This window comes from Salvelinus sp. IW2-2015, linkage group LG5 (genome assembly GCF_002910315.2).
Source record: "Salvelinus sp. IW2-2015 linkage group LG5, ASM291031v2, whole genome shotgun sequence".
Classification (NCBI taxonomy): domain Eukaryota; kingdom Metazoa; phylum Chordata; class Actinopteri; order Salmoniformes; family Salmonidae; genus Salvelinus; species Salvelinus sp. IW2-2015.
In genome coordinates, this window is record NC_036844.1 from 30118695 (window position 1) to 30134054 (window position 15360).

The 15360-nt window shown below is 43.2% G+C and overlaps 2 protein-coding genes across 2 annotated transcripts in view; one reads left to right on the plus strand and one right to left on the minus strand.

The window, feature by feature from the left end:
- Positions 1-248: 248 nt before the first annotated feature.
- Positions 249-11360, plus strand: LOC111964262 (adhesion G-protein coupled receptor G2-like). Its single transcript, XM_023988090.2, has 24 exons — positions 249-365; positions 456-579; positions 697-776; positions 1322-1359; positions 2660-2729; positions 2972-3021; positions 3195-3234; positions 3350-3384; positions 3507-3634; positions 3743-3863; positions 4332-4687; positions 4840-5065; positions 5243-5396; positions 5583-5750; positions 5956-6078; positions 6199-6244; positions 6332-6435; positions 6559-6683; positions 7085-7356; positions 7468-7570; positions 7794-8077; positions 8240-8341; positions 9934-10089; positions 10960-11360. The coding sequence occupies exons 2-24, from the start codon at positions 522-524 to the stop codon at positions 11067-11069; spliced, it is 2949 nt and encodes a 982-aa protein (XP_023843858.2). The 5' UTR covers positions 249-365; positions 456-521; the 3' UTR covers positions 11070-11360.
- Positions 11361-12060: 700 nt separating this feature from the next.
- Positions 12061-15360, minus strand: part of LOC111964263 (gamma-aminobutyric acid receptor subunit rho-3) — a 21318-nt gene continuing 18018 nt past the window's right edge. Inside the window, 3 exon segments of the mRNA XM_070443677.1 lie at positions 12061-12489; positions 12739-12932; positions 13969-14121. Coding sequence (XP_070299778.1) covers positions 12163-12489; positions 12739-12932; positions 13969-14121 — 674 coding nt within the window. The 3' untranslated portion in view covers positions 12061-12162.

Consider the following 15360-nt stretch of genomic DNA (forward strand, 5'->3'; position numbering starts at 1 on the left):
GTTGAACTCATAGGCGGCTGGTGGCCCCTGAATTGGGGAGGACAGGGTCATAGTAATGGCTGCAATGGAATTAATGGAATGGTATCGACACATCACTTCATTCCAGTCATTATTATGAGCCGTCCTCCCCTCACCAGCCTCCTGTGGTGGAAATACCTCCACTAATCTCAATACTACAGTTCAGCATCCTCTGTCCCGCTCCACGCCTTAATACTGCCCAAAACCCTCCAGGAGGACTAACTGCACTGTGCTGCTGAAGACGAGGAAGCCAATGTTTCCCTGTTGTTTCCAGCGAGCCCTGTGGCTGGGTCAGGAGAACAGCTCCATACAAACCCATATAGTGGGAAATCGAGTGGAGAGAGTGGGTGAGTTGCACTGACCCTAATGTGAATCTGAAATCTCTCAGAGGAATGTACATTTATCTGAGCCTAACGTCTGTTGCTTGTTACTTGTAGGTAAGGGTCTGTGTGCAGGCCAATTGCATCCAAGTAATGGTTTTGCAAAGTGCACCGGCTTCCTGAATGGCACTCTCCCTCTTCCAAACACGTGTCACACTCCAGGGCCTGTCAATATCTCATGGTCAGTTGGAGGTCACTCTGGAAAAGTTAATACTATGCTGCTGTTTCTGTGTTTGTAGCTTTTCTTTATTATCAATAGGGTATCCATCCTCTGATACGAACATGTTGTATCTTACAGTGGACATGCAGGGACTGTTTACGTGCCTCTTGGGAATCAAACCCAAATGGACTGTGGTATGCCCACTAAACCTCCCATCGGTAAAAACTCAGACATTTTTTTCACCCTTGCTCATTTACCCATGTGATAGTGTAATACTCATTATCGCCATTTAACAGACAGACACATTCATTTGCCATTTCAATCTTCAGTGGGGGTTTTAAACAGTCAGATGTACAGGGTGGCAGGTGTAATTACAGGGTACAATGAACATCTGAAGCTCCGAGCACCAACAATGCAGGTCAAAGTGAAATAAAAACAGTAAAAGTAATAATAAAGATTGAAATAATAAATTAAAATAAAGTATATATAGTGTACAAAGCTGTCATCAAGGTAAAGGGTGGCTACTTTGAAGAATCTAAAATCTATTTTGATTTGTTTAACACTTTTTTGGTTCCTACATGATGTGTTATTTCCTAGTTTTGATGTCTTCACTATTATTCTACAATGTAGAAAATAGTAAAAAATAAATAAAAACCCCTGAATGAGTAGGTGTATCCAAACTTTTGACTGGTACTGTACATATTAACACTGTAACGATGGTAAACTCCTCTATCTTGATAAGTACCGTATTCCTGCTTTTCAGATGTGGAGATTGTCTGCAACACTGCTCCTCTATTATAAGTACCGTTCTTATCAGTGTAAGGTAAATGCAATATTTTACAAATCAACTGCTCCGCTTACTGCTATGGTACAGGTAAATGCAATATTTACAAATCAACTGCTCCGCTTACATGCTATGGTACAGGTAAATGCAATATTTACCAAATCAACTGCTCCGTTAATGCTATGGTACAGGTAAATGCAATATTTACAAATCAACTGCTCCTCTTAACTGCTATGGTACAGGTAAATGCAATATTTACAAATCAAACTGCTCCGCTTTATGCTATGGTACAGGTAAATGCAATATTTACAAAATCAACTGCTCCGCTTAATGCTATGGTACAGGTAAATGCAAATATTTACAAATCAACTGCTCGCCTTAATGCTATGGTACAGGTAAATGCCAATATTTACAAATCAACTGCTCCGCTTAATGCTATGGTACAGGTAAATGCAATATTTACAAATCAACTGCTCCGCTTAATGCTATGGTACAGGTAATGCAATATTTACAAATCAACTGCTCCGCTTATGCTATGTACAGGTAATGCAATATTTACAAATCAACTGCTCCGCTTAATGCTATGGTACAGGTAAATGCAATATTACAAATCAACTGCTCCGCTTATGCTATGGTACAGGTAAATGCAATATTTACAAATCAACTGCTTCCGCTTAATGCTATGTCTACAGGTAAATGCAAATTTACAAATCAACTGCTCCGCTTAATGCCTATGGTACAGGTAAATGCAATATTTACAAATCAACTGCTCCGGCTTTACTGCTATGGTACAGGTAAAATGCAATATTTACAAATCAACTGCTCCGCTTAATGCTATGGTACAGGTAAATGCAATATTTACAAATCAACTGCTCCGCTTAATGCTATGCGTACAGGTAAATGCAATATTTACAAATCAACTGCTCCGCTTAATGCTATGGTACAGGTACAATGCAATATTTACAAATCAACTTCTCCGCTTACTGCTAGGTACAGGTAAATGCAATATTTACAAATCAACTGCTCCGCTTACTGCTATGGTACAGGAAATGCAATATTTTACAAATCAACTGCTCCGCTTAATGCTATGGTACAGGTAAATGCAATATTTACAAATCAACTGCTCCGCTTACTGCTATCGGTTACAGGTAAATGCAAATTTACAAATCAACTGCTCCGCTTACTGCTATGGTACAGGTAAATGCAATATTTACAAATCAACTGCTCATTTTCACTGATACTGCCGCATGGAACCCGGCTACACTTTTTTTCATTTCCCGCCATGTGATAACTCTCTCTCCTTCCCTCTCTTTTTAGCTGCCATACTATACCTTGGGCATACAGATCAAAGATCCTGCTAATGAATATTTCAAACATCTTCTATATGGTGAAGTTGTTGTCTGTTGTGTCACCTGTTTGTGGTGCATATATGTGTGTGTGTTGTTTGTAGTATTGTGTGATTGTGTGTGTGTGTGTGTGTGTGTGTGTGTGTGTGTGTGTTGTGTGTGTGTGTGTGTGTGCTGTGTGTGTGCTGTGTGTGTGGTGTGTGTGTGTGTGTGTTGTGTGTGTGTGTGTGTGTGTGTGTGTGTGTGTGTGTGTGTGTGTGTGTGCGTGCGCTGTGTTCCCCAGATTGATCAGCTAAAAACTCCTCCACCCTGCAACAACACCTCAGAGACACAGTATGTCCTAATTTCTTCATCTGTTATAAAACAGTTTTCTCTCTGCTTAGCATCAATATGCCCACACATTTCAATTAGATCCTTACAGCGTAAATGAACCCCAATAGTACATATAGTACCATACCTTGCTACACTAGGTTTGATATTTTTTCTGACGTAATTCTCTGTTACAGTCCTCCCTGTCCCCTGCCCATCATATCAACTATCTACCAGGTGATTTTATGTTGAGATGATACCCCAACCCCACAATAAGCTTTCATTGTTTTATGTTGCTCTGTAAAGACATACTTTGAAACCTTATGAGCTATTCTGTGTTGCTTTCACACAGGATGCTCATGTGGAATGCAGTGGTGCAAATACCAAGTGAGTTCCTGTACTCCTTGCAGGCCTAAAACCTTTACAGTACATTCAAGACAGCGCTTTATGTGGAGTGATGCTGGTGGTGTAACTTATTAATAACTATACCATTACTGTTTTATTACCAGTCTCCAAAGCTGCAGGGTTATCGTGCGCCTCAACCATTCGGTGCCTATATGTGCAGTCAGTACTGCATTGATGACTGTGTTCAATGATGAGCATGGTATTGGCTATAATGGAACGGTGACCCGAGCAGGTGAGTAGCCATACCATGGATGGTGGAAGCTGACAGCATCTGTGTATTTATTCATATACATTATACAGTATGTGTTTCTGACTGTTTGTGTTCATACATTTCACACAGCCATTTGTGGCTACCCAAGATCCAGTGGAGGTCTATTGAATTCGAACTTCACGTGGGAGAGTATCAACCTCAACACCACTTTGTTCTGTGAGGCTGAAAAGACCACTGTCATCGTCAGCTGGTCAGTTCAGTCTCTCTTTGTGTGCTTCAAAGACATCAAAACCTTGTTACACATTTTGTAATTGTGTAAAACACTGTAAATGATGGAGAGTAAGCAAAATGCACATTGTTATTTGTACATTTATGTTATATAGCTATTTATAAATCGAGCCCTGAATGCTAATTGGCTGAAAGCCGTAGAGTATCAGACCGTATACCACAGGTATGACAAAACATTTATTTTTACTGTTCTAATTACATTGGTAACCAGTTTATAATAGCAATAAGGCACCTTGGGTGTTGTYGTATATGGCCAATATACCACGGCTAAGGGCTGTGTCCAGGCACTCCGCGTTGCATTGTGCATAAGAACAGCCCTTAGCTGTGGTATATTGGCCATATACCACACCCCCTTGGACCTTATTGCTTAAATATATGATTGACTATATGCACTGAAGATCTACATTTATCTGTCCCTTTCTCTGTTTAGCAAACAAGGGAAAAATGTGTGTGTGCTCCTGAATGAAATGTGCGACCCCATGCCTCCTTCTACTTCACCCAGCCCAATGGCCAACACCACTTTACCTGCAACAACAATACTGCCTCCTCCACCCAATGTCACTATACACCTAAACACCCCCTACGTCCCATTGAACACAACATTAGCTCCACTAAACACCACTTCTACAGCTCCAAATACTACACCATCAGCTCCAAATACAACCATCGCCACGACAACCCGGGGTAATACCACTACAAACTCATCAACGCCCATCATTCCACCAGTGAATTTCACAACAGCTTCCCCAAAGTACACCACGACAGCTGTTATAACAACCACCGCAGGTAACCCTCAGGATACTAACCCAAGCTGATCTCTGACCTACCTGGGTCATAGCTGGTACTGCCACATTAATCTACATTTAAAATATAGACCCAAAGTCAAAGTTSCCCTCTGATAACATCCTCGTTTTTATTATGGATCCTTTTCCCCACAGCGCCCAACACCACAGCAGCCAGTAGTGAAGAGCAGGCCAATCAGCTGCTGGATCTGACTAGTAACGTGTCCAAGCTCAACTCCTCCCAGGTGGACCAGCTGGTGTCCCAGCTAGAGGCCCTGTTGGCCGGGCCCAATGTCAGCCTGGCTCTGGGGAAAACCTCTGTCAAAATCGTTAGCAACCTGCTGGGTGCCTCCTCTGACACCCTGGCCTCCTCCTCCACCAAGTGAGCGGCCTGGAGATAAACAATCTACTGTTATGCTGCTTGCTGTGCTGTGCCAGAAATGATTACTTATATAAAGCCTGTAAAGAGACTGTGACAACATTTTCTTAAAACCGGAAGAAATCAAGCAATGGCCTTGACCAGCCTGCACGTCAGAATAACGGTTGATTTTTCTACCAGGATCATTGGGATTGTTGATACGGTGGGCCTGAAGCTGGTCGTTCAGCAAGACGCTACAATTTTAACCAAGTCGGTTGCTGTCGCAGTCAAAACAGTGGACGGCACTAATTTCCAGCAAACATCTTTCTCCATCCCGGACCCCAACAATGTGCAGGTAACCTTCCAGTAAGGAAACACTGAATAGTAAATACTGTAGCCTCGGTTGCCGTCAAAATACATGCAGAAGTAATGTAGGACATCCTGCACTATGCCTTATGTCTGGTAGGGTCTGTTATGTAGATAGACACATAACTCCTGGTTATTGTTAAGTGTTAACCATAGAGAAATGTGTCCCCTCCAGATCCGTGGAGATGGCAGAGCCAGGAGAAGTGTGAGAACAGAGGCGTCCTCCCTTCCCCAGGGCTCCATCACGTTCCCCTCCTCCCTCACAGCGAACCTCTCCCATGAGCAGCAGCTACAAGCCTCCAGACTCCAGTTCAACTTCTACCAGAAGGCCACTGTGTTCCAGGTGCTTACCTGCTCCTCTGTATTCAGTACTGTCCCAACCTATTGCCAAGCCTAAACCTTCATTGCTACTTAAGCAGCCCTTGCTATTTATGTAGATATGATGACTATGAATAAAAGTCACATAAATCGGTCAGAAATGAAGAACTGTGAAACCCTAGTAAAATAATGTGTAGACAATGCCATATTCTTTCCYTGCCGTTCCTCAGGACCGAGCCCTGGGAGATAGCAGGCTGTACAGTGGGATCCTGGGAGCCAGTGTGGCCAACCTGTCAATCAAATCTCTGCAGGAGGACGTGGTGATCACCCTGAGAAACACTGAGCCCGTCCCAGTGAGTCAAACAAACACACACTGTGCATTTATCTAGTCAAGACCTTTTCCCTATGTCAAGGATGGGACATCTTGAGAAGTATTTAACACCCTGTCTTCTCTTCATCATTTGTCTACACAGGCAAATGTTGTGGTTTCATGTGTTTTCTGGGACTTTGGCTTGAATAGTAAGTATTCCTCTTGTGTCTCCCAAAACAAAGGAAGACTATCTCTGACAATTGACAGGCATTAAATAATAAAAATGTTTTTTGTAGATGGCTCAGGAGGCTGGAACCGAAAAGGCTGCTCTGTCAGGAACAGCACAGATAATCAGACTGTCTGTGCCTGTAACCATCTCACCAGCTTCGGTGTGCTACTGGTAASTACTTCTTGAGATAGGGGTGCAATGTGATCTCTCCCATTCAGTCTTTGTCAACAATCAAGGACTTATTTTTAGAATAATTCAACGTGTACAACATGTTTTTGGTATTTCTTCTCCCAGGACATCTCCAGAACGGGCATAACCAATCATCTCCAGGCCACAATCCTCACCTACATCACCTACATCGGCTGTGGTATCTCCGCCATCTTCCTCTCCGTCACTCTGCTCACCTACCTGGCCTTTGGGTGAGTCTGAGCCCCTTGTGATCAGCGCAGGATGGTCACTTTCCCCTACATGTACAAATGACCTCGACTAACCTGTACCCCCACACACTAACTCGGTACTGGTACCCACTGTATATAMCCTTGTTATTGTTATATTATTATGTTACTTTTAATACATTTTTTACTTTAGTTTATTTAGTAAATATGTTCTTAACTCTGTTTTCTTAACTGCATTGTTGGTTAAGGGCTTGCAAGTAAACATTTCATGGTACACCTGTTGTATTCGTCGCATGTGACAAATAAAATTGGATTTGATTTGATTTTGATGAAACCCACCTGGAGAACTGATCTAAATACAAAGACATATAAACAAGCTGTAATCAATGTAATACCAGTCCTAATTCCAATCCTAATTCCTTTAGGAAACTGCGTAAGGACATCCCATCTAAGATCCTGATCCAMCTGTGTGTGGCGCTGTTGTTTTTAAACCTGGTGTTCCTGGTAGATGCCTGGCTGGCCCTCTACACTGAGGCTGTGGGCCTGTGCATCTCCACCGCCTGGTTCCTGCACTACTTCCTGCTGGCTTCCTTCACCTGGATGGGCCTGGAGGCCGTCCACATGTACCTGGCKRTTGTCAAGGTCTTCAACACATACATAAAACGCTATATGCTTAAGTTCTCTCTCGTCGGCTGGGGTAAGTGAAAAATGATTCTGGGACTGTCATCAGAGTGAAAAACAGCCACCATGTGCTTATAAAGGGAGCAGTTACTTACAGTTCAATGTAGTCTGTTGTCTCTCATCATAGGCGTCCCACTCCTTGTGGTCATCGTCGTTATTGCTGTTGATCCGAAAAATTACGGCCTTGTTGGCTACGGAAAGTACTCAGATAACTCCCCTACAGATGACTTGTAAGTCCCTTGCATTTTGTTCAATATTTAACATGCCAATTTACAGTTGGAGCATTGGTATGGAGTGCTTGTTTGTGCATCTAGACATTTATACCAGTACTCACATTTACGTAATAGTATAGCTGGTCAATTCAAATATGGTCTCCTGTATTTTACTCCTTTCCTGTATAGCTGGTCAATTCAAATATGGTCTCCTGTATTTTACTCCTTTCCTCTCACACAGCTGCTGGCTGAAGATCGACATTGCCTTCTACGTATCTGTGGTGGCCTACTTCTGTGTCATCTTCCTGTTGAACCTCAGCATGTTTGTGGTGGTGATGGTTCAGCTGTGTCGGATAAAGAGTCAGAACCCCCACAACATGAGGCACCGTAACGGGCTGCAGGACCTGCGCAGTGTGGTTGGGCTCACCCTACTCCTGGGCCTCACCTGGGGCTTTGCCTTCTTCGCCTGGGGGCCCGTCAACCTGGCCTTCATGTACCTCTTCGCCATCTTCAACTCCTTTCAAGGTGAGATTTAGAACTCCTCCAGATGTTTTGTGATTTGAAAATGAATTCACCATTAATGTTCTCAGAGAAGACACCGACACAAAGCCTGAGGAGTTTCTTGGGAAACCTGTTGCCAAGTGTGTAACAAAAGTGTAGTTACCTGACGCTTGTGTTCTTTTGCAGGGTTCTTTATCTTTTTGTTCCACTGCGCTGTGAAGGAGAACGTGAGGAGGCAGTGGAGGACTTWTCTCTGCTGTGGTAGACTGAGACTGGCAGAGAACTCAGGTAAGACTTGTTGACCTACATCTTACAACATATGTGTAGTTTGAAGAAGAGAAGAACCTTCCATGTATTTGTATTTGTATTTATTAGGGATCCCCTTTAGTTCCTGCCAAGGCAGCAGCTACTCTTCCTGGGGTTTATTAGGGATGCCCATTAGTTCCTGCCAAGGCAGCAGCTACTCTTCCTGGGGTTTATTAGGGATCCCCATTAGTTCCTGCCAAGGCAGCAGCAACTCTTCCTGGAGTCCGAACACATTAAGGCACTTCATTACACATTAAACAAAAGATAAAACARTACAACATATAACATTATTACACCACTACATATCTACAATACAACATGTATAACACCACCATACAACAATATTACAATGTACGTGTGTGTAGAGCTGGTGTGATAGCGCGTGTGTCTGTATCTGTGTGTGTGTCTCTTCACAGTCCCCGCTGTTCTATAAGGTGTATTTCTATCTGTTTTTTAAATCTGATTCCACTGCTTGCATCAGTTACCTGATTTGGAATAGAGTTCCATATAGTCATGGCTCTATGTAGTACTGTGCGCCTCTCATAGTCTGTTGTAATTTTCCTAAGTCCCTCTTTGTGTCACCTGACCACACGACTGAACAGTAGTCCAGGTGCGACAAAACTAGGACCTGTAGGACCTGCCTTGTTGATGGTGTTGTTAAGGCAGATCAGCACTTTATTATAGACAGACTTCTCCCCATCTTAGCTACTGTTGCATCAACATGTTTTGACTATGACAGTTTACAATCCAGGTTACTCCAAGCAGTTTAGTCACCTCAACTTGCTCAATTTCCACATCCATTACAATATTTAGTTGAGGTTTAGTGAATGATTTGTCCCAAATACAATGCTTTTAGTTTTTGAAATATTTAGGACTAACTTATTTCTTGCCACCATTCTGAAACTGACTGCAGCTCTTTAAGTGTTGCAGTAATTTCACTCGCTGTAGTAGCTGACGTGTATAGTGTTGAGTCATCTGCCTCCATAGACACTCTTGCTTTACTCAAAGCCAGTGGAATGTCATTAGTAATGATTAAAAAACGTATGGGACCTAGACAGGTGCTCAGGGGAAATGCGGATTCTAACCTGGATTGTTTTGGAGAGGCTTCCATTGAAGAACACCCTCTGTGTTCTGTTAGACAGCTAAATCTTTATCCATAATATAGCAGGGGGTGTAAAGCCGTAAGACATGTGTTTATCCAGCAGCGGACTATGATCGGTAATGTCAAAAGCTGCACTGAAGTCTAACAAAACAACTCCTACAATCTTTTTATCGTCGATTTCTCAGCAAATCATAAGTCATTTGTGTAAGTGCCGTGTTTGTTGAATGTCCTTCCCTATAAGTGTGCTGAAAGTCTGGCGTCAATTTGTTCACTGTAAAATAGCATTGTATCTGGTCAAACACCATTTTTTCCAAAGGTTTACTAAGGATTGGTGACAGGCTAATTGGTCGGCTATTTGAGCCAGTAGAGGGGCTTTACTATTCTTGGGTAGCGGAATGACTTTTGCTTCCCTAAATTTACATATTGTATGTAATTATGTACACCGTTTTAATTAACTCTTGTTTCATCACAGACTGGAGCCGCACGGCTACACAGAAGACGGAGAAGAAGTCATTGTCAGTGACCAGAGCCACGTCCTTCCGCTCCGGCAACTCTTCCCAGTTCAACCATACCTCCAGCTCCTCCTTCTTGACCAGTGACTCCCCAGAGCAGCCCAGTGGAGCAACAGGTAGGCATGGGGATCCGGGGGGGGGGGATCAGGGATTAATAACAACCAATAGACAATAGACAATTGGTCAGACAACAATAGAGAAATACTTTTTGTATATGCTGATCTACTTTCTGCCCCTGATAAAAGTGGAAGCATGTCATAATATTAAACCCCTGTTATCAGAGCAGGGGATGGCTTAGCAAGCCTTCATCTCCATGTCACTGATGACCTATGTAACCTATGAAATCTCTGAGAAGGGCTCTGAGATTACCTTTTCCCTTTAACATCATTTTACCCGGAATTGGAGCTAGCTGTACGGTTTGAGCTCCGGCCACGTCTATAGCGCCTCTTTCAYCCTCTTACTGATGGTGCACAGTAACTGGTGTGTGTTTGTATACAACAGTGTGTGAGAATGTGTGTCTATGTATGACACTCTACAGCAGGCTTTAGTCAGCTTAACCCATCCAATCAAATAGTGACTGTATCTAACTGTACCCCCGCTCATGTGCCTGGCTCAGCTGCTGGCTGCCAGCTGGCTCTGATTCCAACAGTCACGTGTGTCTCTGCTCTCCTGTTGCTAGTTTATCTGCTCTTGGTCATGAAAAAGGCCTTTCATCCTTTCTGCTGCCAGACGGTCGGAAAGAATTTCAWACGTTTAGTTATAAACAGTGAATCACCAGAATAATTTGGCCCTTGAAAATAAGATACTCTAATTTACACAACTACACTTGAAATCAAGTTGTTTTGCTGTAAGGGTATCCACCGTAATCTACTTTCCTTATACGTGGTCCTTTAATGTAGAGTTCATCTCAGAAATACCTCTCTAAGGATTTAAATGCAGTAACTTGTGTGCAGGATAAGCTGTAACTCTGATGTGTACCATTTCAGGAAGTCTATTTGATGACAGAACCATCACAGGCCTTGAGGAGCTCAACTCAGACGTGGTCCTCAATGAGGTGAACAGCCAATTCAGGACTCAGAGTCAGAGATCAGCCTGAGTCCTGTGAAACACTAGGGCCAAGTGTAGGCTGGTAGGGGAGTGGACTTACGTGAGACAGTGTGTTTCATAGTATTTTCTATGTTTATATTAAATATTTGAATGTTAATGCTGCATTTAGTAGTTTAATGGAAGTGTGTGACAGACCACACTAAAGAGATGGGACATCACTGAAGATACAGCATGCTCATGGATTTCGTCCAGTTGACCTACCAATACTATCATGAACTCGTCTAGGCTGGCACCTTTGATTGTGAATATCAATGCATGTACTGTACTGAAAAGGTATCTACAGTAGCACGGAGGAAAAACCCAGCTCTTACTGTAGATCCTCACGAGCTGCATCCTATGACTGCATACTACATGTTTTATCGTTTTTCTCAGCATTCTTCAGAGGCATAAGCTGACACATACTAACACTCTGTCACTACCTGGTTTGATTTCATTTAAAATAAAGGCAAAGCTCTTTTATACTATACTCAGAATCAAGATATTTCCACGAGGTATATATGTACATATGTTTTAAAGAGGTATCATAACAATGGGAGTGTAATTAAATGTTATTTCACCAATAACAATTGTATAAATAAAATGAAATGTTTTATTTTAAGCTAATCTGATATTGTATTATTCTGATATTCACTGATATAAAAGACACACGCACCTTCATTTTCATGCACATTTAAATTCATACTATATACAGTAACTAAATGTTTAAACCAGTGGGGGGGAAAGCATCTGTGCTTTCCAGCAGAAGCAGTTCCATGAACAGCACCAGCAACTTCACACCTGAACCCGGATTCCAACAGGTTTCCAATAAAAAGCAGATTTACTCAATAGTATCTCTTCTTCAGTAGGCTTGACTGTCCAAAACTCCCACAATGCACTCTGGTAGACACCAATGGTTAAGGTCATAATCCAGTGGGTGGCAGAATACAACGCCTTGACGATGATGCTGTTCTCAGTGAGAATAACCTAATAGATAATATACAGTAGTACTATTGTTCAGTAGTCATTAGACAATCCTGCTTTAGGTGTACAGACTCCAATAATCCACTGCATGATGAACTGTTAGTAGACTGTTGACGGTCTATTCACCTACTGGAGTACAAGCTCCAGTAGGTGATGTTGAACAGCAGGTAGGTCATGGGGAAGATGACTCTGGAGTAGGAGTCGATCATGTAGCTGTTACTCATGATGAAGCTGAGGTTGTGTTTGATGGATTTTTTGCGTCGTAGCCTGGTGCCCTCCGTGGGCGGGGGCTCTGCAGCAGAGTTCCTCGAGTTCCTCAATGTGGCCGTCCGACTCCGCTCTGTGTTGGGGGTGCTGGGCAGCTCTGGGTATGGCATCAGGTCAATGTCATTGTCATGGTAACAGCCGTCAAAGGCCATAGTTTGAGTGGCATTGAAATTGGCAGGGATCTGAGGAGAGAGAGGGGAGGGAATTTAAATGTTTAAATTCAATGATCTTCCGATGGTAGAATACATTATGACCAATAGGGGGAGACACAGTCATAGTTGTTGTTATAACCTACTTTGGCGCTCATATTGTGGCTCTGACAGTGGTAGCATATTCCATATTTCATAATACACCCATGCACATGATCCCTCACTCTGTGACTTATCTAACCCATGAACTTTGACCCTATAGACTCCATAAGTGTCACTGACCTTTCCCCCCTTGAGCTTCTTCATCTCCTCCACAGTGGTGAAGTAGTTGACGGTGGCGTACTCGATGACGGACAGGAAGACAAACAGGAAGCTGGCCCACAGGTAGATGTCTACCGCTTTCACATAAGAGACCTGGGGCATGGAGGCTGACACGCCTGTGATGATGGTGGACATGGTCAGAACTGTGGTGATGCCTGGAGAGGGAAAGGGAGAGAAAGAGAGATTATTGAGTTAAGGTATCATTCTCGATCAATTTGTTTTTTAAGCCTTCTTTCACCCCAAAAGCTCTTTGTACCATGACAGCCTTCGATAATAAAAAGAGAGAAGCAAACGTATGGAAAAATAGMGAGGTGTATTACTGTGTGGAGGTTTAGCATAGATGGATGGAAAGTAAAACAATAAATGGTGTAGGAGTCTGTACTTTGAGCTCGACTTCCATGAGCAGCTAGCTGTACATGTACATTTCCTATTTTCCTCTGGAGTGGGAAGATAGGTTTCATTTATAACAATAGATATCAGTGTGTAAACACAAACTCTCTGTGAATGGGGTTGACATTTTTTGTTGAGCTGAAGAGTGAAATTAGGCCAGCTTTTGTTACGGTATGAGCCTCTAAAGACCTGCGCTGCTCACAGGGTGAAGCAAACTCCTCACACTGCTGCATTAGCAAAGTCAACATTATTCACATCTTTCTCTGTTTCTCTTGCTCTCTCTCTCTTTCTCTTCCCTCTCCCTCCCTTTCTCTTTCTTTCCAACACAAACAACCTTTCACAGACATACACCACACTGCCTGAAGGGATCTCGCCTAGTGCAGGTGACTGTAGTCATGTGCAGAACTAAACATTCTTTGTCACTGTGTTCAGTTTCAGTTGTCCTCTGATGAGAGGGAGATGATGTGTCCACCACAACTGCTACTCTCTCTCTCTCTCTGGGTTAATTAGTTATGCTCTGGCAACTGTCAAAAGCAGTAGGCTCATATTCACCTGTCCATTCACAGCAGGAACACAATAGGAAATTGGTGCACAACCGTCCCCCTGACGGTAATAACAGGGGTGTGACAAGGAAGAGAAAGGTGAAGCACCAACTTTAATTTATGGAGATGCACCAAGAATACTGTACAGAAAATACTGATGGCCTTGTGAGGGTTCTCTGCTCAGTTTGTGAGCTTAGGTTATTTTCTGGAGATTCCTTCAAAAACCCTCATACTAGCAGTGAGAGTATCAGTACTGTACCCAGAGAGACCCGGGCGGGCACAGCCCTCCTGTCAATCCAGAAGGACACCCAGGAGAGCATCACCATCAACATGGTGGGGAAATAGGTCTGCAGCATGAAGAAGAAGATGTGCCTCCTGAGGATGAAGTTTATGTAGAGCCTGTTATACCAACCTGGGGTGGAGAGAGAGGGGTGGTGGGGAGAGAGAGAGGGGTGGGGGAGAGAGGGAATGGGGGAGAAAGAGTTTTGGTGTTGGGGAAGGGGGTAGTCAGAAGATATAAAAGGGTACCCAGTATGTTTACTCGGCTGGGTAAAGCAGGGTGATGGTACGAAGTATAGTAAGACTCAGGGAGCAGTGATAGAAAGAGTATGAGCTAACCTTGGTAAGAGGTGTCAGTATTAAAAGGTACCCACAGGTGCATGTAGCATCGACTTTAAAGGTGTCAGTATAAAGGTGGGTGTGGGAACCAGCGAGTAAGTATAACGTCCGTTTAGAAGAGGTGGGGTATCAGAGTACATAAGAGAGATGTACCACAGTATTTTCCGGTTAGCAGGAGCCCTAGTACAGGAGATGAAATACGAGTTGGTACCACAGTAGTTACTCCGTGTGAAAGGTGTCTCTTCAAAGTAATAAAGAAGGTGGATTCCAGCGGTAGTATTTATACATGCACTTGAAGAAGGGTATTATGGAGGAGAGAGGGTGACACCACAGTAGTTAGTGCCGTTCTCGCGTGTTTTAAAAGGTTGTCAATTGTGAGAAAGAAGGCCCTACCACAGAGTAGTTACGTCGGCTTGGAAAAAGGGTATTAAGAAAAGGAGTAACCAGCTAGGGTATTGGAGCGTACCGTATGAAAGAAAGAGGTACAAAGGTACCAACAAGTTTTACTCGGTCATGATGAAACAGAGGTAGATCAGGAGTAATAGAAGAAGGGGTTAGGGCAGCGCAAAGTGAGATGTGAACTCGCATTGGGATTGGAGAGGGAGTGGTGCGAGATACAGTAACAGGTTGAGGCCGTAGCGAGAGTGAGTTATATTAGTCCTGTGTAGAAGGGGGTGTCGAGAGATGATAAAAAAGAGAAAGAGAGATGAGTGCGGATATAGGTAAGAGGGGGGAGGAGTAGCACAGCCAGTGGATGTAGCGTCCTAGGTGAGAAGAGAGATAGGTCGAAGAGTGTGGTGAGTAGAAGAGAGGTGGGAACCAACAGTATTAACGTACGCTTGGATTAAGGGGAAGAGTGGTGGCAAGTAGTGATGGAAGAAGAGGGGATAGCCAACATTGAATTACTCCTTAAAGGGGTGGTGTGGCAGATATTGAAGAAGAGACAATTTTGGTGTGTGAACGCGAGAGCTTATTATGATTGAGCTGCCTGGGAAAGAGAGGATGAGGTACAAAGTAAGTAGAAGGTACCACA